Raw genomic sequence first — 25,139 nt, forward strand, 5'->3', positions numbered from 1 at the left:
AAAAAAAAAAATCATATAGCACTGAACTGCAGACACTTGTCACAGCCATGTGTTAACACCATCCATCTTAACTGCTACGAAAGCTGTACTATAGCTGTCATTGTGAGAAATACAGGCCCGTAGCTCAAATGCATCACAGTCTTGTTCTGATTCTTCCTGGCAGCTTGTCCTAAGGCTGTATTTTAAGGACAACCTCTAAATGAAAAGTTTAGGTTAGGGTTTAGGTTTCCTGGAATCACACATTGTCTTAATGCACGCAGTGTGCTATGAGGTAGAGACATTGAGTTCTGCAGTTTGTCCATGAGAGGCTTTTATAGACCTCTAGTAGTAACTTCAGGGAACAGATCAATCCCAAATGATGATGATGATAATAATAATTAAAAAAAAAAAAAGTTGGTCTCTGAAAGATTTGAGTTAGCCTTCTACAGAGCCTGTATTGGTTCTTATTCAATAATCTCCCAAGCTGATGGATGACTATGTGTGTTCTTTGTTTCAGAACTAATAGAAAAAATTGTAGTGAGAACTTCAAAAAGTGAGATTTTAGCGGCAGGGGATTTGCTATTTTTTAATATAGATGAAAAAAGCATGTAGATTTAGACAAATTCTTCTGTTTACTTCACCAGTACTAACTCCAAATTATGTCTGAAATATATGAAATGTCATTAAGTTTTCAGCAGCATTGCATAGATACAACTTCAGGATAAATTGATTTTTAAGAAATGTAATTTAACCTACAATATCTTCATTATTGATGATGATAGAGAAGAAACGAGTCTGATTCTCAGATTTTAAGATACAGTTTAATTAAAATGATTTGATTAAAATGAAGTGACAACAGCTTAGCAATCCTGCAATCTCATTGTTATGAAATTACTTTCCAGACTAGGAATGCACTTAAATCTTTAATGACATTTCCACATTTCTGAAATTGAAAACCTTAAATTACTTTTAATGTTATAGGTGGAAACTGTAGAGAAATACTACTTGTAGCTTCAAAACATTCAGACCATGACATGCTGGGTGCCTTTTGTCTCAGTGTTCCAGGCTAAAGGACAATGGAAGCGAAGCGGCGTCCTTGAGGAAAGGTGCCTTGATCCACTTCCCTGGGCAGGCCTCAAAAAGGGGAAGAACTGACAACGCTATAGCTTCTCCTTGCTGTCTTCTGCTGATCTCATCTTTCAGTTTCACTGGAGCTGATTTCAGGGACGAGAAATCTGATAGTAAGTATTCAGTAGCCAAGTAAGTGCACGGTTCTTCAGTGCTGAATTATCCACAGCTGCTTACTGTTAATAGCTATGAGCTAGACACAACAGGACTGGTGGGACAGTGACCCGCCTGTCTCCACAACAAAACAGGGAATGTCCAAACTTAAAGCTGTTATTTTCCCCAGTGGCATGGTATTTCAAAATAATTTTGTGTAACTGAAGGTAATGGTATGTGTCCATAAAACCAGCAAAAGAGATAGGGACAACTGGTGAAACTACAGGACAGCAATGACGAAAGGCATTGTTTTGCGTCCTGCTTATGAAAGAGTCACTGATACTCTGCAGCCAAAACCACATCCAGTTTAACTGATGCTTGACACCTCGTGGACAAAATTTTCCATTCTGATTAGACAGTCGTGAGAGATTTGAAAGGTTTTAGATTTTCTCTGACATATCCAAGAGTATAAGCTCTGATAACCTGTAGAAAGCCAGCTTATATTATTCAGTCGTGAATCCAGCTCTGGATAGCAAAAATATGGGCAGGTCAAGACTTGTTCTTGCCCACTTTGTGTTGCTTGCTGAGGCTTCTTGTGAGTCTTTCTTGTAAAGGATGCCCCTGTGTACCTTCATTTTGACATCTGTTTCAAAGGCACTGGGGTTTTTTTCAGAATTGTTTTGTATAGTAATGAATGTTTTTGACAATCTTGTCTGAGATAGCCATTACTGAGATTTAGCACCATGTAAAACTTCACTACTTTCAAAAGCTTTATTAAGGTTGTAGAACAAACACTCCAAGGACAAGAAAGCCTATGAAGCCTGAATTCCAGGTGCATATGAGTTGTGAAGCTGTCTTTGAGTGATGACTGTTTTCTGGTTGCTAATCCTCTGCTACGTTCCTTCTTTTTACTTTAGCACCACAATGAATGTTTGTTTTTTGACTGGAAGGAACAGTCACTTTACCAATACATCTTTCTCCTGTTACTCCCATGTTTCTGCTTTGTTAATTAGAATAACATTGAGTCTATCCTGTAACTGAGGTAGTATTTTAAATGTACTTGAATAGTAACTAAAACTAGAGCATGCAAACAGGTAAAGTACCTGTATCGCATTTCGCTCTAGATATTCAGGTGGCATAATTTTACATATATATATAGATAGCCACAGATAAAAATGTGGTTTTAAAGCACATATGAGAAAAAGTGTCGTACTTTTAGGACATTTCTATGTTTAAAGAGGAGTTTCACCCCTCATGTAGAAGGAAAAATGAATTATGATAACAGTGCTAAGCTGCAGGTACTGCGTGTATCGGTTTCTAGTGGATCTAATCAAGCCGCTCCGTATCTTTCCCTCTGGGACGCCACTTCAGCCCTGCCGTCAGCTTTTTTCCGAGCCCTTTGCCGTTTCTGAACACCCTTCACCGGCGCGGTCAGCGCTCCCGGCCGCCGCGGCGGGCAGGGGCAATGTGCCTCTTCCCCGTCGCGTTAGGTCGCAATGGTGGCGGCTCCACGGCGCTGGCTGTCGTGCGAGGCCGCGGGCCCCGGGCCCCTCTCCCCGCCGGCCGCCGCGCCCTCCTCACGCTCCCCCTCCCCGCCCCGGGGCGGCCATTGGGGGACACGGCGTGGCTGCCCGCAGTGCGCAGGCGCCGCCGGCGGGGCCGGGCGCGCTCCCGGCGCGGGCGGGGGAAGAGGCGGTGGCGCGCGGGCAGGCTCAGACGTGGCAGTTGGGTGAGTTGAGTGTCCCCGAGCGGCGGCGCGCGCGGGCAGGCGGGGGGCTGCGCGCGGCCCCCAGGTAACGGTCCTAACGGCCTCCCCGGGTCTCCACAGCCGGCGGGGGGTATCGGGCGCTGCCGCCGGGGCAGCGCCCGGGCGAGGTGTGTGTGTGGGGGGTCGCGGTTGTGCCCCGCGGGACGTGGGACCGCCGTCAGAGGCAGCCCGAGGGGCGGTGGGAGAGGGCAGGGGCTCTGGGCGCCCCGGAGCTGGGGGAGCTGCACCCTACCTGCGCGGAGCCCACGCGAGCGGCACGCTGCCCCTCAGCGCCGGCACGGGGGGGCCGGGCACAGGTACCGCCGGCGTGCCGCGTTCCTCCTACCGCGGGCAGGCAGCCGTGTCCTGCGGGGAGCGGGGTGGTAGCACCGACCGAGTGGTGAGACCTGTTGGGGTGCTACGGTAACTTAAAAGTCTTAGTTAATGGGGACAGAAGTGTTCACTGTTTGCGGGTTTCGCAGTGAATTGGAGTAAACCCAAGCTTATTCTGTCATAGCTTATTCCAAAGTGTGGTATTAAAAAAAAAAAAAAAGAGAAAGTGTAATGTGCGTAGCTATATTCTATTCTGTGTATGTGTGTGTAGATACATGCACACACCCCAAAGATGATTTGCCAGTTGAGATTGCAGCATGCCTTGGGGAGGGACATCACCTCTTCCTAAATGATGTTACCAAGCACAGTGTCTCTGAAGAAATGTAAAGTTAATAGTTCTCCTTCGGTTAGCCAAAAACATGATCCACTATTTTTGATTCTGTTGTCCTAGTTCTACATGCACAAAGTAGAGTTTTACATCTTCACAGAGAGGTCAGTGCAGTAGAGCATTGCATACGTACAGTAATCCTCTGAAAAAAAAGATGACAGCCTATTCTGTAATAGCGGTAAATTAAGTCGTGGATAAGTGCTTGTGTTAGTGTTGTTCCTCAGGCTGTGGGGTGTAAAGTAGTGTTCATAGAGACAGGGAGAAAGTTTTCATGTCCTCCTGTGTAGTGACACTTGTAGTAAACAAAGCCAGGGAAAGACCTGGGCTTAGCAGATCCTCTGATCTTTCTCATGCAATTTCCAGAGTGAATCTGTATGGCTCTTGTTAGAATCTGATCACTAAAACCTTAGGTGATCAGTTTCTATTGATATTTCAGGTGTTGCCTCCAAAATATTTTCATCCTATGTTGGTATATATACGTATCTTGAGAAGGGATTAAATATGCTCAACGTTGAATAGACTCTGGAACTGTGTTTGATAAAGGTACATTATTTTGCTTGTGGTTTGAGTTCCTGTCTCTCTTCAGCACAACCTCTGTGTGTTTATACTGTCTATGGGAAGTTTGACGTGGCAAAACTTTTTTGTGTGTGAGTGAGTGAGGAAGTCATTTCCCCTGGATGCTGTCGCAGCTAAAGGTGTTGACTGTTGCAGCTGCATCAAAGTGAAAATCCCTTCCTTTATATAGATACAAAATTATATATATGTCTGTGCCAGTGTGTAGGTAATTTAGTGCTGACTTACTGTCTTTTGGAGCAGCTAAAGCTCATACTGCCACGTCTTTTCTGATGGGGGCGGGGGAGTGAAGAAAGTGTGGCTGGCAGCATGAAGCCTCTCTGTTTAAACATTCTTTTTCTTCTCCCCATGTTTACCTTGTTAGCTAAGAAATAGGTAATGTTAGGGAGTTGTCTTCTATCTGAAGCAGTTTAATGCTGCAACTGAGAAATCTTATGCTACATTGAGGAGTGTGGTTTAGAGGGTTGCACGGGCTATGTGTGAGGAGGACTAGGCCCTGTATCCAGCTCAAAGTGGTTTCTTCTCTGACGTGGAAGATTAGTAAAACTGTTGCAGATTTATTTTTTTTTTTCCAGAAATGTATGTTTAATATGAGAAGCCTAAAGATGGGTTTTCTCATAGGGATAGCTTTTCTCTACTGGCATGTGCCAGTGCAGCATGAATTTGTCTGTTGTGTTCTTAGAGCTGCATGTAATTTTGAGGTGCCATTCTGCGTGCTTCTGAAGCACAATTCCTGATTTACTTACATCCAGTTTGCATACTCAGAGATGACTCCATGGCTCAAGCCTAAGAATGCGAAATATAGATGGTTGGGAAACCTATTTCAAAGGAACATTTAACATTTAAAATGCTAGTTTATATGATGTATCTTTAGTTCTTTGGGGATGCCTGACCTATGTACTTGGGACTACAGAAGTAGTAAGTGCTCATTCAGGGTTTGGATCCTCAACATTTCTTGAAACAGTTTTAATTTGGGCATCAAGAAACTTAGTGGAATTCTGGTTTTGTTAAGTTCAATATGAAGTCAAAATTTAAAATTCTGTCTTACATGGAAAAGAGAAAGCTAGCTGTCAAGGCTGCGAAGTGTACAACTTCAATAACTTTTCAAATTTCTTGGTGGAAGGGGCACTGTATCTGAAAAATAGTCTTATGAAATACAGTCATCTGGTTTAGTAATGCAGAATTCTTCAGATTTTCTAGTTCTAAACATGATTGCAATTATCAGGATACGCTTTCCTGAAAGTTTCCCAAAACTTTATTTTATCCTGATTGCTTGTAACCAAATTCTGTTTGTTTTTGTTTGTTTTTTTTTTTTTTTTTCTTTCCATAACAACAACAGCATCAAGATGTGAAAGGTTAGGGAAAAGATGCCTGGTAATAGCAAGGACAACATATGGTACTGTTGAGGCCATACTGCCCTCAGAGAACAGCTTCTCATTTGTGGAATACCTTGTGCTCAATTTTGTCACGCTATGGAGTCCTGTTATAAAAAGGCTGCTCAGGCCTGGGCCAGTAACGCAGAAGTTGGCTGGAAATAGGATCTCTCTCTATCCTGAACTTTATTCTCTCTTTCACCAGCGTCAAAAGCAAGGAATCTTCCTTCACTTGCTTGGAATGGATTTAATGCAGAAGGTTTGATGAAAAGCTGGTGCCATACTCCATACTTCCTCTAAAAAAAGGTGTGCTAGGACAGGAGAAGGGTTTGCTAGAGGAGTTTCATACTCTGGTCACTCTGCCTTTCCTTATTTTTCAGTGTGTGCATTGGGGGGATATCTGGTATTTGGGGAGTGGGACTCACAGTGTATTTTTCAGGTGTAGTAGAAGTCTAGGTTTTCCCAGTAAAGAGAACAGTTTGAGACTGTCCTTTGAGTTTTTTTCCACCTGCATATCCATTACTTACCGTTTTTCTCTCCATGGTCCTGGGAGGGGTGGATCCCGTTCAGATAAATTCAGTGATTTGTTTAAATTCATGCAGTACGTGGTAGTGCTGAGGAAACCAAGTAAGCAAGCAAGCAAACCCACTATTTTCCCCTGACTTCCAGGTCCTTTTTTGCCCTCAAATGTATCTTTTGTCTTTTTTGGGAACACGTTTCACAGCCTTTTAAAAGGCACAAAGAGTGAAGAGTAGTAGCAGGTGTCACTTTCTCTTTTGCAGATTAAGAGGACCCGATACTTGGAATGAGAATATTGCCATCATGAGTCAACAAGGTTATGTTGCAGCACCTCCATATTCCCAATCCCAGCCAGGAATAGGGGTTTTTTCTGCAGGTTTTGGACCACCTAATTCTTCACTTCATTATGGGCATTATGGGGACCCTAACTCCTCATACGCAGCACCTCAACCAGGTATGAATTTGGCTTGAAATGTGTTTTCAGGGTCTACTGCTCTGTGAAGGTATTTTGCATCATTTTTTCTTACTTGTGTCAGCACAAAATGCTCAGTTTTACACTGCTACTGCAACAGCATCCTGCACTAGCTTTGTCTGTGTTATTGTTGATGCTCAGATGTTGATGTAAGATGCATGGTAGTGGGTATCTGACCTTCGTGTGTGAATTCCATTGTCCAGGACGCAATAAGCACCAGTGCTTAATGCTGTATTATGAGTAATACCGAATACAGACACATACAAAAGGGGTGATTTCTGTGAATAGAGAAATGTTTCTCAACTCATATGTGTCAATGGCAAGCAAGCTGTCAGAAACGGGTTGTAGTCTTCACAATAGGACCTTTGTCCTGCTGAATTCTTGAGCACAAACTTGCCTATGAGTATGAGTGGGTGTTCTCCTACTTAAGCTTGCTGATGTATTTGGATGATGCATGGTAAGTAGAGCTTGTCTGCTTTCTAACCACTCAGGAGACAATTACCTTCTATGAGGAAGGGCACCTTGGCCACAAGCAAAGGGGGTATTTGCTTTATTTCTGCCAGCATAATCATGCTACAGATAATGTCATTGACATCCAACAGATAAACATGGCTGTCTTTGTCTCTCCTTTGCTTTTCATTAATTTTAACTTACTGATACACGGCTTCAGATCTTTCAAGAAGTATAATATATGAGTATATGGTAGCTGAAGCTTAAAAAAAATAATTTGAAAGCATGGAATTTAAGCCCATTTTGCTGTGTGTAAGTCATGCTGGTCTAATTTCAGTAAAGGTAAAGTAGGCATGCTACACTAGTGAACTGGGGCTGTGGAAAATATCCAGAGAGTAAGGTTTCCTCTTCCCTCTGCTAGTCTACTAATAAACATAACCAAGATAGGGAGGCAGGAAGAGGGACCATCTCAATATTTTGCCTGATGTCACAGGGGAAAATTAGTTAAAATAGTAAAGATGTCTGAAGTATTCTCTAAGGCATCTAAAAAAAAAATTGTTAAAATTTTTAATAACATTCAGATTATGATAAGTTACATTAAATTTAGTATTTGAGATGGTGGAGTAAGGTAATGACAGAACTAAGTATCCAAGTATATTGAGGTTTTTTAAATGTTCTGTGGTGTCCTTGATTTTTGTGTTATCGTGAGAACAGAAAAAAGAAGTTTTACCCAATTTCTCTAAAACTGCTTCTTAAAGACAGCAGGAGTTGTGTTACCTTAATCCAATGCTGAATATAGTCAGAAGATAGAACTACTTCTGGTAATTGGCTTTAGAATACTTGGGGAAAAATATCAATTTTGGTACCAAACAAATTTTTGATGTTAGAGTAATTTAAAGGAAAATAAGTCAAGAAATACAGGTTGGAAAGCTGTTTATTCGGCACTGCTGTTTACATAAATTGTAGTCCCTTTATAGTCACCATTCTAGATCTGAATTAAGAACCATTTTTAGCATAGGTTTACAGGTTCTACATATGGAGGCTTTTTTTTTTTTTTTAAAGGTTGTTCCAAGTTTTCTTTCTGACCATGGTCTCTGAAATCAAAGGGACCTCTTGCTTATACCTGTAAAGATAACTGGGTGACAGGGAATTACCAGTATCCCAAATTGAATTGCAGGGTCTGTTTGTTCATTCTTGGTTTCTTACTGTCCCTTTTGGGTGGAAAGTTACCAACTACGATTTGCTTCCTTTTTACTATCTGTTCTTTTTCATATCTGCTTCTATAGTTGACGAGAAATCTGTTCTTTCTAATGGAATCACAGAATGGCTGAGGTTGAAAGGGACTTCTGGAGGTCATCTGGTCCAACCCACCTGCTCAAGTAGGGCCACCTAGAGCCCATATTCTTACTGGTAGAGCAGGGCTGTACACTTGCATTTTTTGGCGATCTTGTGCTTTCTTACAGGGTTCTTACATAAAAGTACTTCTTCTTTTGCAGGTGTGTCAAAATCGTCTGTGCCTTTTGGATCTTTGGTTCCTGTTGGGCCTCCACCACCTGGTACACATCAATTCAGCCAGACCAACTTCCAGAATGGGCCCAGTACACCAGGGCAACAGCCACATAGGTGACTTTCAAAAATTAATACATGAGATCTAAGCTATTTGACCTCTGTTACCTCTCTTCGGCTGCTTCACTGACATTTAAGTATGGCATCCCTTTAATCTTCAGCATTTCTGACTTATTCGAATTCTGAACTGGATCTTCTGGTTCGGTTCCCTGTGATGTTAAACTGCCATATCCTACAGTATGATCTGTAATCTCATTAAGTTCCATTTTACAGCCAGTCAGGTCTTTGTCGTGCATTGTGTGGAGTTTTTTTAATTATGCTTTCTTTTTGATCTTAGACCCATCGCTTCAAAGCAGCAGTAAGGTGTTATAAGTGCTGTTTGATATAGAAGTTGCATTATTATTTTTGTTCGCTTTCTGATGTCTTAATTCTCCTTTGTTGTGAGGTACCAAGAAGTTGTTATTTACAAATTAATAGTTGCCAGCGAATTTTGACTAGAAGCTGGTGCATGTCTCTATATCTGTAGTTCTCCCCCTCATGCCCCCTCCCCCCCGCCCTTGTTAGGATGTCTTTGCTTCGTTGTTGTGGGATCACAGCCAAGTTTCCATAGGGTACTTTAAAGACATTTTATAATGCAGTTTTGTTATACCTTCTCAGATGGATGACTGCTACTTTTTTGCTTAGGTCTGAGATTGACTATGACGAGTTTATTTGAAGTGCCATTTCCAGAGCTCACAGGAAGAAGTGAAGGAGACAGGAGTGGGGAAGGGAGAAAATAGGGAAAGGTGGAAGTAGTAAAAAGAAATCTTGGAAAAATGATTGTACGAGGGGATAGCCAAGCTTTATTACACAATGGTTATATTGCAGGTAGTTATAAGTGGGTAAATATGCTTAGCTCTTTTATTTAATTCTGTCAAATGTTAATTATTTTGCTTACATCCCAGGAGTGGCAAAATTAGTTTGCGTACCTATAGCTATTTTAGTTTTAGTGAACTTGACACCATTTAACGACATTCTTGTTTTAGTTGGTTGAAGTCTTAATCTGCTTCTGTGCTTTTTAGTTATTGTATAGTTACTTGCGTTCAAATAAAGCCATGTGTGTGTTTTATTAGGCATCAAAATAGGGAAGCCTGTTTGTTGGCTATGTGTTATCACTGTGTAAAGGAGGACCCAGAGAGACTAGTGATCAGTTGTAAAAGACAGTGTACTAATGCATAGGGAGAAGTGGAATTTGTTCTGAACATGAAAAAGCAAGGTGAACGGAGTCGAGTGGACGTGACCAACCCAGAAAAATACTGATTCTCTTTCCTAGCTTCCAGTCATTGCCCTGACAGCTGCACATCTACTGTTTTTCACCTTATCTTGGTTTATTCCCAAATTGCTGAGAGTTGCTATTCTAGGCCAGGAAATTTACACATCAAAATTTCAAGGAAAGTGAATTCTACTTCACTTGAAATAGCTAGGCCCCTCCTCAGTTTTAGAAGTGGTCATAGGAAAATCAGTGTAGATAGTCTCTGGGAGATAGCCTGCTATCTTATTTTTCCGGAGTGAAATAATCTGGTAGGAAATATCTTTATAAGCCACATGTGTGTTACTGCTTTCTTTTCTTTCATTATTTTTCTTGCGTTCATGTTTTTCCATATCTGATAATCATGAAGCAGTTTTTCCCAACCTGCATCTTCTTTTTTCCTCTACTACAGGGAAGTTCTTAAGTTTCTCACTTCATTTTCTTCTCTTCACAGATTCTTCTAAACTTCTTCACCCATCCCCCATAGGTAATTTTCCTTTATAAGCATGGAAAGGGGGTGGAGTGATGTGATAGGTTCAGAAGCTTGTATTTCTTAATCTTCAAGCTTTCATATAGTTATTACTACTCTCTCCTTGCCATGGCATATTCACTCTTCCTTGTTTCTAATAAGTATGCAAACAAATATGTACTGTCGTCTTTTTTTTTTTTTTTTTAAAACAAGTGTGCAATCTCTGTGTGCTTCTTGACTATTTTAATACAAGTATATATTTTTCTGAGCAGAATGTGAGCAAACTATTAGGAGTTTCGCTGTCCTAATTAATTATTTCAGCACCACCCTTGAGAAGGTATGAGATCTTCTAGAATTATGATTGGTTGATTTAACTTTTTGCATAACTGCACTAATTTTTCCCTTCAGGTTTCAAGGCCCTCCACCTCCAAGCAATACAGGACCTTCCTATCCTCCCTACAGTCATCAGACACAACCAGCCTACCCAAATACTACATCCACTTCATCTACAATACAACTTGCTAACCAGCTCAACAGCATGCAGATAAATAGCTATGGTAATCAGTTTTATCTGATCTGATTAGCTTTTTCTCATTTAAAGCTATTAAGACTATGATAATTAGAAACTTACTCAACTTCTCTGTAAACAGAAAATTAAATCTTTGACCACTATAATTTGCTCAAGTTCGTAGAATTATTTTTTTAAATCTCATCCTATTCCTTAAATTGATTTTCTTGGGTTCATTCTGAATTGATGTTTGATGAACCTTCCATAGAAGTTAGCTATCTTATCAGTCATTTCTCAGATTATGTGGTGATCCTGCTAGTAACAGCCTAGGCATGAGCAATAATATGCAGACAGGGCTTCGTTTTTCTCAGCGTTTTAGAGTTTCTCTCTGTTTTGAAACTATTGTATTCTTTTTTGTCCAAATCTTACAGTTTAGTTTTTCATCTAAATTTATTTGCACTTATTTTGAGGTTAAAACATCTCAAACTTAAGCCACGAGGTAAAGATGTGATCGTGTGATTCTTCCATGTAAATTACTTCCCACCTCTAATTTTCTGTTTGGTTATATCTGCTTTTCCAGAGTATTTCCTGGTGAAATTTAGCATTTCATTTAAAAGGAGTAAAATCCAATTAGCATCTTGTTTTTCTGAGACCAGTGTGTTTAGGAGAATGATTTTTTTAAATGAGGATCACCTTCGTGTTTGATATCTTTGTAAGATATGTGTAAAGGTGAACTTTTCAGTTCAGGCTGCACTGATACTGTATCACTGTTCCTACCCTGGCTTTACGAGTTGCTGATTTGACTTGAATGAAACCTGCATAAATACCATGGGTCTGACCCTCTGTTTGTATAATTGCTTGTGAAAACTTACATCTTCTTCACCTTAGAAAAATTAATTTAGACTTGAGTTCAGCCTTGATGTACTGAACTGCAAGTGCATAATTAACTTAGGCCTTTTTATACAGGATGGAGTGTGGCCCAGCACCTCTAGAGCACTTCATATATAGCAACTCATATTATTTAGAGCAAAACATATTTTTTTGGCTTCCTGCCTTCACTATATTGCTTTCAGCAATAATTGTGTAAAAAATAACGTTCTTGTTTGTGTTACACGCTGGAAGGTTGACGTACCCTTCAGACCACTGAAGACATAGGTTCTTTACAACTCTGCCTTTGTGTTGGGTTTTGTTCTCCTGATTTTTCCTTAGCCGTAAGTCTAAGTTGGTGTAACTTGATGGAGTGCTGAAATTCACAGCTTGTAAAGCTACTGGAGTGATGTTTGTTTGTACCAGCTGAGAACCTGAGCTTGTGTTTTGCATGTGAAAATTTTTTTTCAGTTAACATGTCTGACAGAAGATGCATTTCAATATTTGTGTATTAACATATTGGTCCTTTTGCTCCAAATGTAATTTTGGTTATTCTTTTAGCTTTCTTGAAAATTATTTTGCCATAGGTCTTTGAGGAGAAATTTGACTAAAAAACGTAGGTTTTGTAAAGTAATAAGTATTTACAGATTGTAAGTCTCAACCCGCCCTCCCTATTTCCAGGGTCCTCTTAATTCTAACTGGAATCTGGATCTTATAAACAGCAAACTATTCCTCACCAGTACGTACAAAATAATTCCCACATGTTTCATCTTTTAGCATCAAAACCAGAAGATGGTTGTAAACCAGATAAAATGGGTGGATTTATCTTCCATCAAACCTGTCATGGTGAAATGCAAATAGACTAGCAAAAACATGCCTCATAAGAGAAATTGATTATTAAGCAAAAAGAATGTTGTTTCACATTATGAAATTAAATATTATTTCAAAAGCGAATAGTGATTTATGTGTATTCCAATAAAGAATTGTCAACGGCTGACTTCCCTCTGTCTTTCCCCATCCACCCCAGCTGCCGGGTTTTATTGAAAATAGAGCCAGAAGAAATAAAATTGAATATCTGAATCAGTTCAGACTTAAACTATGAGGTCAGTTTATGCTGTTATGTGAACAGGCATTCAGAATCCCAATAATGCAGCATTGTCACTATGGGATACAATATTGCCTATATATTGTAAATGTATTGACCAAAAATAGAACACCTTCCACACAGAGTAAGTATGTTTTCATTTTTGACTCAGCTGACAGAGTTTCTTGCTCAGGTCCTGGCATTACTCCAAGCACTCGCATGTCTTCTGGGCATCCGGCATCTTTTCAGGGTCCACAGCTACCACCACCAACCCAGCAGCAAGTCGCTTTACCACCTGGATCACAGCTTCCTCCACCAGCAAATAATGTTAATGGCCTTTGTGCTCAGCCATCGTTGCCTCCTATGGCCAGACAAGATGGAATCCCTGGGCCTGTCCCCCCAAATCCTAACTTGCAGCAGCTTTCAGGACAGCCTCCAGGGCCTGGATATCATCCTCAGCAAGGTAAGGAAGGATGCTTGTTATGTAATTGAAAACAAAACATGCATGGAGAATCACTGGTGGAACTGTGACCATTCACAGTTGATATTCTGCTTACTTCGAAAAATGAAAATTTAATCCTTTTTTGTGTAGAATGGAAAGATTTGCATTGTCAGTCAGTACATTCAAAGTAGACCGTGCTTTTGCTCAAAAGTTTAGCGCTCTGTTGAGACTGTAACAAGAAAAAGGAGATTAATTTGGATCAGGAACAGTAATATTTTGGTTAGTAATGAGTAGAGGCACAATGTACTGTAGAAAGGAGTTTTTCTTATACTCTGTAAAGGTATAGGTTGTTCTCTGTCTTACAGCGCTGTCTGTCCTAAGTGGCTTTCAAAAACGCTTTACTGTATCAATAAAAAGTTGTAACTCAATACAATTATTTCACCTGACATAGGTGAGTAAAACAGTTATTTTGACAACTGAAAAGCTAACTAGACCTGTTTGCATTGACTGATGCTAGGGGAGAGATTCTCACTAATGTAGTGGCCTGGTTTGAGTAGCTGTAGTAATCTCTACTAACCATCCTGTTTGACGCATACCTGAGAACTTTGGAGCCAAAGTTGTCGCACCTAGTCTTATGCTTACCTTTAAAACACAGACTGCATGAGCCAAAGTAATCCGTGTCCTTTACTTGCTGGAAACAGAAGGGAAGGAGAAGTTGCTTTTAGCTGAGCATGAATGAATTGTGTGGCAAAAGTTGATGTTAAAAATTGATAACGCAACTTAAATACTTTAAATGAATTGTCATTTGTAACTCTGCAGCAAGCTATGGTCCTCAGATGGCAGGATCTCAACTGTCTTATCCTGGTGCTTTTCCTGGGGGTCCGGCACAGCTCCCAGGTCCACAGCAGAAGAAGCTTGATCCTGACTCTATTCCAAGCCCAGTAAGTAACGTGGCACTAATTTTTTATAAAAGTAAATTTCTGCTGCATTTTAGTTAAAGGAATGACAATACTAATATTGTATTTATTTTAGTTGTTGGGTTTTTTGTAACATAAAATTGCACTTAGGTGGCTTGGTTCACAAGGTATGTTCCAGTTTTTGCAGTTTCTTAATTACACGCAATTTTGTACTCTGTGCTGTCAGTTTTGGATAAATTAATGCATAACCTTAGTTTTAGTACTGAAGAGGCTTTATAACCTTATCTAACATGGGACATACCCATGACTCCAAATACTTTAATAGGAATTCTCAACAGGAGTCTTGGTATGACAGTGAGCAGTACTGAAGGATTACTTGCATTCACTGCAGCTAATCACCTTTCCTTTTCACTCCAGAAAGTTTGACGGCTTAAACTTAGTAACAGACACCTAAAGTAGAATTTGTGGAGAGTACAGGTACATGAAGTCTAAAACTGCAATCCTGGAAATGCTGAGAAGTCCCATGCTCAAAAGCCATCTCACTGTTTGATTTCAGGAGTTTCCCAGGCAACTAGAATTATTTGCCTGAGCATCCTTCCAGTTGCTGCAGCCTTGTAAAGATTTCAGTAGCTTGGAATATACTTAATGGTTAAGCTTCATACAGGTTGAAGAGGCTCAGCTGTTGAAGCACATCTGAACATGCAGTGGTGGGACAGTGTTTCTTCTTAGAATGGTATTGGAGAAAGAGAAAACAAGGTTGTGGTTGTGTCCATCTTAAATAGTCTAATTGTTACTCAAAGGAATAACTAGTGAGATGCAGGCTGCATTTAACTTATTTACTGGGAACAACTAATTGAAGTAGAGGGAGAAAATGTGCTGAACTCATGGGGAAAACACATTCTGATGCACACACTTATACTGGTTCTGGCAATTGTCTGGACAGGTCAAAAGTTCCTTGGAGAGTTGGGATTCTTGAAGCCAGCTATGTCCTGCAGCTTTGACCTAGAACTTTCTACTTAAAAAAACGTATTAACCACCACACTGTAAGCTAGTCTGGGTGAAGGAGTCTTCCACTTCTCTGCTGAGGCAGTATTGCTGTACAGGAAAGAATTTGTGTTCCACCAAGATGAGGGAAAAGCATTTGTGTAAAAGCCTGACACTGTCTAGTAGGGAGCAGCCCTGCTTCCTTAAATTGGGATTATTTTTTTTCCTTCTAGGAAGGATTATTTTTTTTATCCAGTGATGGTTTTGATGTGAAACCCCCAGAAATTTGGAAAAATGCTTGTTGATAATCACTTAGAGGTTAATGTAACAACTGCAATTGCCTCTGTTAAAGGCAATTTTCAAGTTAAATGTAACTGTAAACCATTGTGTAAAAAAACTAAAGTGAGTGTCTGTATAATTAACAAATGCCCTTAATAGGTCAGTCATTCCTAGTGTTTCAGTATGGTGCTTTTTTATATAAGAAGGATAAAATGGTCTTGTCTAATTAAAAAAAAAAAGAGGAGGAGGGAGGCAGGGAGAAGGAGGTCTGGCATGAAAGCATGGACTGATGTCTTGTTTCAATTACACATGTAGAATAAACAGCCTTGACTATGACAGCAACGTTAAAATAGGTTAAAAGGTTTGTTTAAGCAGCACAGAGAGGATCAAAATGACATGATGACATGTTTAAAAGAAACATGATCTGGGTCAATGTCTGTAAAGGGCAAAAAGCTAATTCAGAATGAGGAATAAGTATGACCATGTGTATTTCTCTTGTTATATTTACATTATATAATTACAGTAGTGTGGCCAGATAAATTTGCTGCTTATCTGTAGCCATTGTTGATTTATATTTTTCTTACATATGTTAGAGGTTGATATGTGCTCTGACATCTATGAAAACTAGCATCTGGGCTTTGTCAACAATTATTTCCAAGAACAATGATATATTTAGGTCACTTAACTGCAGAATACCATGGTACATTGATCCTTTGCAGAGCTAAGTCTGGAAGTGGTTTGCTTTCTTCAGCCAGTGGAGCTTTTTAGAGCAAAACCTTTTTCCTTCTAATGCAAGAGTTAGCAATAAGTATACAAGCCAAGGAGGCAGAGAAAAGTAATCAAGCAGAAGATATAACAAGCTCTCTGAGGAATGTATTGTATATTTAAATTGCAATGCAAAAACTTTATTGGGGGGAAAAAAAAAGTTACAGGCCCCAGATTATTTCCAGTGTGTTAGGAAATACCTCTTGGACAATGATCAATAGACTCCATGCAACTAATTTTGTTTTTCTTCTCTGTTTGCTTTCCAACAGAGGCTTCTGAACTTCCCTAGCTATTATTAGAAATTCATGTGCAGTGTAAAGATACTATTCCATGCGATACCAGCAGTGGCGGCAAAGCCAGTTTCAGAAATTCCCCGTCTCATTCCTCTTGCCTCTCACAGCTGTTTGGCTACTCCCTAAACCAGATTGCTGAAAAGATAGTTTCTCTGAGGGAAGAGAAGAATAATGGTATCATCTCAGTGAGCCAGTTTATGGTGTGGAACAAAATACACCTTTATATAACTTCAGTTATATCCTGAAAAGTATCAAACAGGGGTGAGGGACTGTGCAGAAGTGACAGGGGAGGAAGCGTATGGGAAGGGAATTTGTTCAGTAGTAAAGTCAGCTTCATGAGTGTTTCATGACATTACATGGTAAATTGCTATAAACTAGGCTTCAACCAGAGTAAATCTGTACATGGTCAGAGCTGCCTCATTTTAATAAAAATTTCTGTGATTGCTCTCCTTTACTTTCTTTCTAGGAGGAAGTCCACAACATGGTAGTCTGACCTAGAGAATGAAAACCCTGAGCTCCAGTGTTGAAATACTACCTAGTGGCCAACAAGGCTTTTCTCAGGACTTTAAATTGCTGCTTTCTAAGTGGCAGTGCTGAAATATAGCTCAGCTAGGAAGGTGATCTACTATGTAGATTATTGTTTATTTCTTAACCACCCTGTGCATGGAGCCTAGTAAGGAGGAATGAGGGCTAACCCCTCCCACCGTTGTAATCTGATCAATTACCTGTACATTCATGTATGAAGAACTGCAGCTGGCACAACTATGGTCATACAAAAGATAACCTGGTGTATATGGCATCTGAGTAAGGTGATGCAACCTTGCACTTCAGTTTGATCTGGGAGAACAGAAGGCCAGATTCAGTAGCAAGGAGTTATTTACATCATCAGTCGTCTCAATTTGCTGGCTAGCCTCTCTTGAAAAGGTCTGTTCTTCTAGTAGTCAATTGTCGTGGTTTAACCCCTGAAACCAGGACATCAATATACTTACTCTAAACAACTCATTTGTTCACCGTATATAGGTCTTATCCACCTCGATGTGTAGTGTTACCCCTGAGCTCCAACAGGCAACTGCAGTTGTAAGAGTTATACTGCTCTGCTGTGTGTATAATTTTCTAGTTGTTAAGTGTCCAGAAGCCTGTATTGCGGTAGGTTTATAGCACCTCTGCGTAAGACAATGTCGATAGTGTTACTTGGTGTAGATGTTAGCATAACTGTTTATGAACATAACTGAATGCGTGGCTTACCTTTCTCATACTCTCCTTGCTTCTTACTCATCAGATTCAAGTAATTGAAAATGATAAGGCTTCTAGGGGAGGGCAGATCTATGCTACAAACACAAGAGGACAGGTTCCTCCTCTTGTCACCACAGACTGCGTAATCCAAGACCAAGGTAACTGTCTTCGTTACTGATTTATCTAGAAAGATAAATCAAATGTAATTTAAAAAAAAGACTAAATTCTCAAATTTCTCATCTGAAAATGATACTCCTTACTCTGAATTGGACATGACATGGGAAACTCCCTTTAAAGAAAAAAAGGGGGGGGGGAGTTGAATTCTTACACTTTGCCTAACACCTTTTCTACCTTTCCTGACCTCTAAAATAATATGAATAGTTGAGACAACTTTTCTTTTTAACTTAAAATTTTTCAAGGTTTTAAATTTCAAGTTGAAAATCCTTTTTGTATTCTTCTGAAATTTTAAAAGATGGACACTAGAAGAGGCAGTGAGACTAGCGCTGTTACATTTTAAGATACGAATTTTGGAAAATTCTATTCAAGCGATAGGAGCAGTGTACAAGCTGTCTAGTTGATTTAATTTTTTCCTTTGGCCAGTGTATCTGCCTTTGCCTCTGTCTAGAGCCTGGAAGTACAATATTCCATGTGCTGCTCTTGACAGCAGGCCTGATATTTTCATGCAGATTAAACTGATGGTATCACTTAGTCCAGCGTTAATTTATCAGTGCTTGGATAAACTGTATAAAATGTACAAACACATCAAGATTTTTTGGCATTATCTGAGAATGGGGTAATGCAGTTCTGATGAACAAAGAAATTCCTTTCAAGAAACTGAGCAGAGCTGCAGCTTGATGGTTAAAAAAGGAGCATAAGGAAGCTGATTTCTGAACTCCTGTTGCCTTTCAGTCCTCTTGTCTGCAGTGCACAGCACAGTTTCTCATTGAGGAAACTGAGCTAAGTGGGCTGCAAGAAGTGGTGTGGTGATTTTAGCACACTATATTTTGCAAGATAAATGAGCATGGTGATGTTAACACAGATATACTGTTTTCTGGATCGGAGCTAGCTCGTTAGAGCAGTCTTAACAATAGGTATCAGTCTGCAGCATTTCTTTATATACAGTGTTGACATTTCCACTGGGGGTTTCATCCATATTATTTTCTTTTAAGACCTTAGATATGATAGGTTTCAAACTAATGTCTGTTGAGATTCTTATTGCAAATAATTGTGGGGTTTTTCTTGATATGTTTAAGTCTCTGCTTTAAACTCAAACAGCAAGAAAAGATTTACCCACAGGGAGGGGCAATGGGCTGACATACAAAGAGGAGGGATGGGCAGAAGCTTGCATGGGAGGAAAAAAAGCGTGTATTTAACATAGCATATGCACTTGTTGCTTTATGTTGCTGTTTTGATTTTTCTGGTTTGTGTTTGGGACAGGCGGGTTCCTTTTTACAGCCTTTCATTCTGCATGCTATATTGGGTGTTCTAGGCCACGCCAGCCCTCGTTATATCCGATGTACTACCTACTGCTTCCCGTCGTCTTCAGATATGGCCAAACAGGCTCGCATTCCACTGGCAGCTGTCATCCAGCCTTTTGCTATTGTTCCACCGAATGAGGTAAGGACTAACTGAATATTAGTCCTATGTGGTTTTGTCTCCTAAATATTATGGACTTGTTTTTCTCTGATTGGGTTGGGGGTGACAATGTTTTACCTCTGACTGTGAAGGAGTAAGACAGTAGAGAGATGGCAGAAGATTATGAGATGCATTTGTGTCATGATGCAAATTCAAGGGTTAAAAATCTTTGTTTAGAAAGGGTTACAAGAGTGACAACTGTAGTCTGAACCACCAGGGTCCTGGTGTTCCCCCAGCTGCCTCTAGTTTATGCCAGCTTTGTCAGTTGCTTGCTCTGCTGGAACTCCATAGGTATAGGCAAAGACATTAAAACAGGATGACCACAAACTGTATCAAGTTAATTTTAAGATGTGGACAGTTACATTGAAAGAATGACATTTTTCCATTTAGTTCTCTACAAAATAATTTAATTTCACAACAGACTGAGAAGATAATTGTATTTTCTGCTTGGGCGATCTGAGTCATAGAAAGAAGACAAATGTAACCATCCATTTTTGGTACTCATTTGGAGGTATTAACCCATTCGATTCCTTTTCTCACATTACCATCTCTAATAGCTCTTCATATTCAAAACGTATCCATAGTTCTTCTGCAAAATATTTCTGCAGGTTGGCAGTATCCTGTGGTCTTAAGACAGTTACCCAGACTTCCTGGCATCCCCTAAGGATTTCATCAGTAACAGGGATAAAACCAGTTTTCAAGTGCAGCATTTAGCTGCATCATCTGTAGGATCATCTTTCTTGTTCTTCAACTCCTGCCTTCTCCATTGCACAGCTTCTAAATTCTGCAACAAAGGTCTGCAGAATGCATTTCCTTTTCATGTGCTGCACTAATTTACTTTCAGAGCGCTGTTTGCTGGGAAAAAAATGGGGATTTCATGAAAGTTGCAGTATGTGATTGTGTCTTCAAAAACTCCTCATAAAATACATGCACAGAAAAGCCTAATTAAAATTGCAAAGACTTTCAGATCTTGGTTTTGCAGTCTTTGATTTTTCTTTAACTTTGTTTTATTACTTGTAAATTCTTAGGGGTTTTTGAAAAATATGTTGGAAAAAAACAGATGTTGTTCTTTATCAGGATGGATAACTTCCAATCCAACGAGCCTCTGTAATTTGAATTAAGAGTATTATTTTAGCAGGGTAGTATGTAGTTATCTTCTCTGTGGTCCACAGGGAAATAGGATGTATTACTTGCGGTTCTGCAGATACTGAGTCTCGCCATTTGTCTGCTAGACAGCAATTTGGGGTTTCATTCCAGTTCTTGAGGGGAGCGTGCAGACTTGGCTTGTTGCCGTCCTGCATTTTCTCCTAGATGAAACTCCTGCTGTTGCTTCTCAACCCCTTCACTTTACCAGCCAACTTTTATTCTTTACTACACTTTATCCCAGTTTCTGTGCCCAGGTGACACTTACCGATTCTGCTTTCATGTTGGCTCTTCATTTGTGCATCTTTCACTTTCAGTCTGTCTCTAATCGTTTATGTCCCCCATCCATGACTTCCCTGCCTCCTGCATAGTATTTGGATAGGGTGATCAATGAGTTCCTAAAATCTAAATCTCTTCTGTGTACATAAATTAGCAGTATGTACAAACACTTGTACTTGGTCAAGTTCAGGAGCGTTTTCCCAGGGTTGGCAAAAAGATGTACTCAGTGACCTACCCGTTCTGAAGTGTTAGTACTCTGAAGCTGTTGGAAGGGTCAGTGGAATTCATTAATCTGTAAAGAGCAGTGTATTTTTCCCTAGCCTCTTTTTTGGAAGAGGCTAAAAAAACTCTGAAAAATGTTTCTCAAAATTGGCAAAAGTCCAGCGTGGAAAATTTTAGTCTGAACAATTAGAGCTTAGTAAAGTTATAAGAACTGAAGAGATGGTATTACAGTAGGAAGTGCTGGGCAGTCTTAGCTGAGGCAGTTTTTCCGAGGCTTGCCTGTGCCCTTTGTCTTCACTGCTGCTGCCAAAATAAAATCTTGCTCTTCAGATCTTCTAATAAAAATGGTCTTCCATATGGGATTTATAATGACTTTAATTCTGAAAAGCCACTTAATTTGAAAGAACTGGGATTTTTATAGAGGTAAAATACATTCAGGGGTTTATTTGTGTTTCTGAATTTCCTAGTATGGTGCATTCTGACTAGAACTAGTGACTGCGAGGCACAGAATGTTCCTTGTTTCAGAATATCTAGCCTATCTTATGGATAGTGCCTTTTGACAGTGTCTATAGGTGATGCTCACCATGTGTTACAGGGCTCAGTACAAAGCGGGATTCTGTCTAATCTTTATCTCTTGATAAACAGCATGTTGTACGTAGTAACTGTTTAAAATAATGATTTTTTTTCTTCTAGCCTTTTAATGAATAGTTTCCCTTCATTCATCTTTGCTGCAGCTCCAGCTGCAGATATGTCTCAGTTTCTGCTGTTTCTAATATACTCAGTGTTAGCACCCAGAGAATTTCAGTTCTGTTTCTTTTCAGAGGAGGAGGAAGAAAAGCAGTGACTGTAAGGGTTTAGCGGACCATGGATGTGAAATGGCCACAAATGTTTTGTGCAGCTGGTAATATGGTTAGGAACAGCTGAGAAACTGACCTATCTCACTTGTACTGTAAGAACTTCAGCAAATCTGCGCTGTTTACATAATCCATTATCATGCATATTACATAGACCATGCCTTTCTGTGTTAGTAAAGCCATATTTAAAAAGCTGTGGGCTATCAGGGTCATTCAAGTGACTAATAGACTTATGACTGTTCCATAAATATAATTCTTAATTAATTGGTATTTTGCTTTGATCATCACTTATAGTTGAGGATTAATTTAAAATAGTATATAAAATATATTTGCATTTTCAGTGGTCTGTTGCCATAGAATTCATGTTTGTCTGAGTTTTTTTTTGTTGGTTGGTTTTTTTCTATGCCATTACTGTACTAAGACAGTTAGAAACAAAGGAAAAACCTAACCTTGCTCCCATTTCCAAATAATACAAGGATTCAGTGCAGTCTTCAGATGGCTTGTTCTTCCTTTCTGGAAGCCAATCCTGAGTGTGGATTTTGATTCTTTGAGAGGATTCTTTTTTGCATTGATGAAGCATTATGTTCTGTCCAGGTGACCTAAATAACATCAAGAGAACTGCGGATCTTTTCTGCTATCCATGCTTTGTTTGGCACTCTGTAATCTGAACTGCAGCAAAAATTTAGTAAAAAAGCAATGAAATAACTAAGTCTACTGGCACTGGTAGAATTAGATATGTATATGAGAAGGAGAGCACGACTGTACAGACCTTATTTTCTTTCTTAATTGAACACACTCACCGTTTTGGTGGATGACTTGTAAATGGTGTTACATGTTGGTACCAGTTGGAGGGTTGTGCGCTCTGATTAGTGTCTCTTGCTGAGTTTACACTTTGACCATCCGAGCAAAGTGTTGAGCTGTTCTTGGCTGTGCAGGCAGTGGGAAGGAGTGCCTGAGAGATTCTTCATCTAAAACAACTGAATAGGAGGGAGTAGGAAAAGGTAATTGGGGTCCCGGAGACGGCAGAGATGTGTCTGTAATGGAGATGGTAGGCATCACTTTGCTGTCAAATCTGTTTTGTTCCTGTTACTCGTTGACAAGGAGATCCTATGAGAAATTCTGTTTGGAGTTTACTGTAGCTTCTGCAGGTTAGCAGCATTTTGTTCTGCCAAGTAGATATTTTTTATTTGTCTGTCCTTTCAGATTTTACTCTGAAGAATCAATAGTGCTCCAGCTGACAGAGCCTGAAACATTCCCTGAAGTTTTGGAATTCATGTCTGTAATGAATTAAAAAAAAAAAAAAAAGGCAAAAAAAGAAAGCTGTCAATTGCATTCATAGAAACAGTAGTCAACTGGAAATAGAGCTTTGAGGATTTGTTTCCTTTGACTAAGAACACAGGGGGATGGAGATAAAAGATCCTGGGAGCTTTCAGGTAAAAAGTTTAGGTCCAGTGACTTAACAGTAGTTTTCTCAGAAATGCTCTTCCAGTTTGGAGGTCCAACCTGGAAAAAGACAATTGGGGATTTCAGCATTTCTGAAAGGCAGATTTAAGTTCATTAGTCACTGTGGGTTCTTCTGGGGAAAGTGGAATGTCTACACACAGGGGCTGGTGTCCTGTCTCCAGAAGTGAAGTGGGAATGTTAGCATACAAAGTGAATAAAATTTTTTTTTAACTAAGGTCTGGGAAAAAAAACTGTCAGGAGCTGAGAAATACACAAACTTGAACAGGGACATCTTTTGAAGATGTGTGCAACACGTATCTCCATTGCCAGTAAAGAATGGGATACAGATTATCCCTGTGGGAGAAAATAAGAACATGAAGTAAAATCATCACGGTGCTAGATAAGGATGTTAAATGAAAAGATCTCATGCATGTCTTTGAACAAGTGTAATGTGGTTTTTTGGGGGGAACCCCAAAACAAGCAGGGCTTGCCCCTGCAGTGAGAAAGAACAAAATCAAAATTACAGAAATGTAGTGGAATGAAAAGATGAAGATGCTGTTGCTTTATACCCTGCTAAAAACTCCCCTGGCAACTGAGACCTGGTGGAGTAATACTGTGTCTGGGAAGTTCCATAGCATCTGGTGGAAATTCTGAGTTGAGAGGACACAAAGCCAACATAAGTGAATATAAAGCAAGACATAAACATATACCTATACCTGTAGGCTGCAATATCAGTCTTCACATCAAGAGAGGAAAGCTCAACTCCACAACAATTTATAGTTGAAAGAGTAAGAAAGATCTAATGCAGCTAAGATGCAGGATTTCAGGTGCACACACGTAACCTGGTAAAACTGCACAATGAAAACATTCTAGAGAAGCCATTGTCAAAATTTAAATAGTAAAACTGGCCACACTAAAGAAAAGTTCACAAAGGAGGCTTTACTTCAGTAATGTTAAATCACAAGTGAGAGCAAATTTAAGACATAAATAGTGACCATTCAATAGAGATTGTTGTAGGGTTGTGTTTGATATCGCAAGATCAGCTAAGTTAGCAACACTTGGCATATAGGCACAGGGCTTTGGCAGAGCAGAGCAAGTGAAATGGGTTTATTCAAAAAAGCCCTCAAGTTGAAAGTTAGAGGGGCAAAAGCCGTGGAGGGTACACGGTTTCTCAAAGATTACTACAAAAACCTACAGCCAATCTAGGAAATTATAAACTAGTGAACATTACATATATGCTATATATCATTCCAAACGAAGGCTGTTAAAACATTCATGTCTTACCTCACCCCCCTGCCCAGCGTCTTAACAGCTATAGACATTTCTGAATCTTACCTTTTTGAAGTCCTTATATATTACTTCTCAAAAATAACTGTTCATGTTCACTCTCCTGATTTGGATGATCTATGGAAAGTATTTGTTTGTTATAGATTGAGAATACAGTATCATTGTTTGACAGAACTTATTTTTAGTCCACCAGTGCTTTAGCAACAGTCTATAAAAATAAACTAGCTCTCACAGTTATCATCATAGACCAAGCCCTGCATGAATTTGTTTTGGAGATGTATGAATGTTTCCAGAGCCTGAATAAACCATGTGATCTTGATTTAACATTTAATACTACTTGCTAAAAAACGGTAGTTAAAAGAGTATTTCATGTTGTAAAAGCAAATATAAACAACTCCAAATAATTATCTATAGTTTTAAATATTTAAATATCTAAATTACCACCTTCTTTGCTTCTTAGTAGTTTTGTGTCATCATTCTCTACCATGTTCTTTACTATTTATTTGAATTTATTTTTTTTAGAAAT

General features: G+C 39.5%; 1 protein-coding gene and 1 long non-coding RNA gene across 6 annotated transcripts in view; one reads left to right on the plus strand and one right to left on the minus strand.

Moving 5' to 3' along the window:
* SEC24D (SEC24 homolog D, COPII coat complex component) overlaps window positions 1-25,139 on the plus strand; it is a 73,070-nt gene that overhangs the window by 13,155 nt on the left and 34,776 nt on the right. The window contains exons 2-9 of one of the 5 annotated variants that reach the window (XM_069803404.1): window positions 1,037-1,220; window positions 6,397-6,587; window positions 8,552-8,678; window positions 10,787-10,935; window positions 13,031-13,300; window positions 14,099-14,220; window positions 17,797-17,908; window positions 19,240-19,367. In XM_069803404.1, the coding sequence (XP_069659505.1) occupies window positions 6,437-6,587; window positions 8,552-8,678; window positions 10,787-10,935; window positions 13,031-13,300; window positions 14,099-14,220; window positions 17,797-17,908; window positions 19,240-19,367 (1,059 nt within the window). In that variant the 5' untranslated portion in view covers window positions 1,037-1,220; window positions 6,397-6,436. Of the gene's footprint in view, window positions 1-1,036; window positions 1,221-2,850; window positions 2,994-5,813; window positions 5,921-6,396; window positions 6,588-7,040; window positions 7,063-8,551; window positions 8,679-10,786; window positions 10,936-13,030; window positions 13,301-14,098; window positions 14,221-17,796; window positions 17,909-19,239; window positions 19,368-25,139 lie in introns of those variants that run through there. The other 4 variants (XM_069803231.1, XM_069803310.1, XM_069803148.1 and 1 more) reach the window with 4 other exon arrangements.
* LOC138689448 (uncharacterized) lies at window positions 19,714-24,659 on the minus strand. Its single transcript, XR_011328302.1, has 2 exons — window positions 24,611-24,659; window positions 19,714-23,160 (listed from the first exon to the last, which is right to left on the minus strand). It is a non-coding gene; the product is annotated as an uncharacterized lncRNA (long non-coding RNA).

Source organism: Haliaeetus albicilla, chromosome 1 (assembly GCF_947461875.1).
Source record: "Haliaeetus albicilla chromosome 1, bHalAlb1.1, whole genome shotgun sequence".
Taxonomy (NCBI): domain Eukaryota; kingdom Metazoa; phylum Chordata; class Aves; order Accipitriformes; family Accipitridae; genus Haliaeetus; species Haliaeetus albicilla.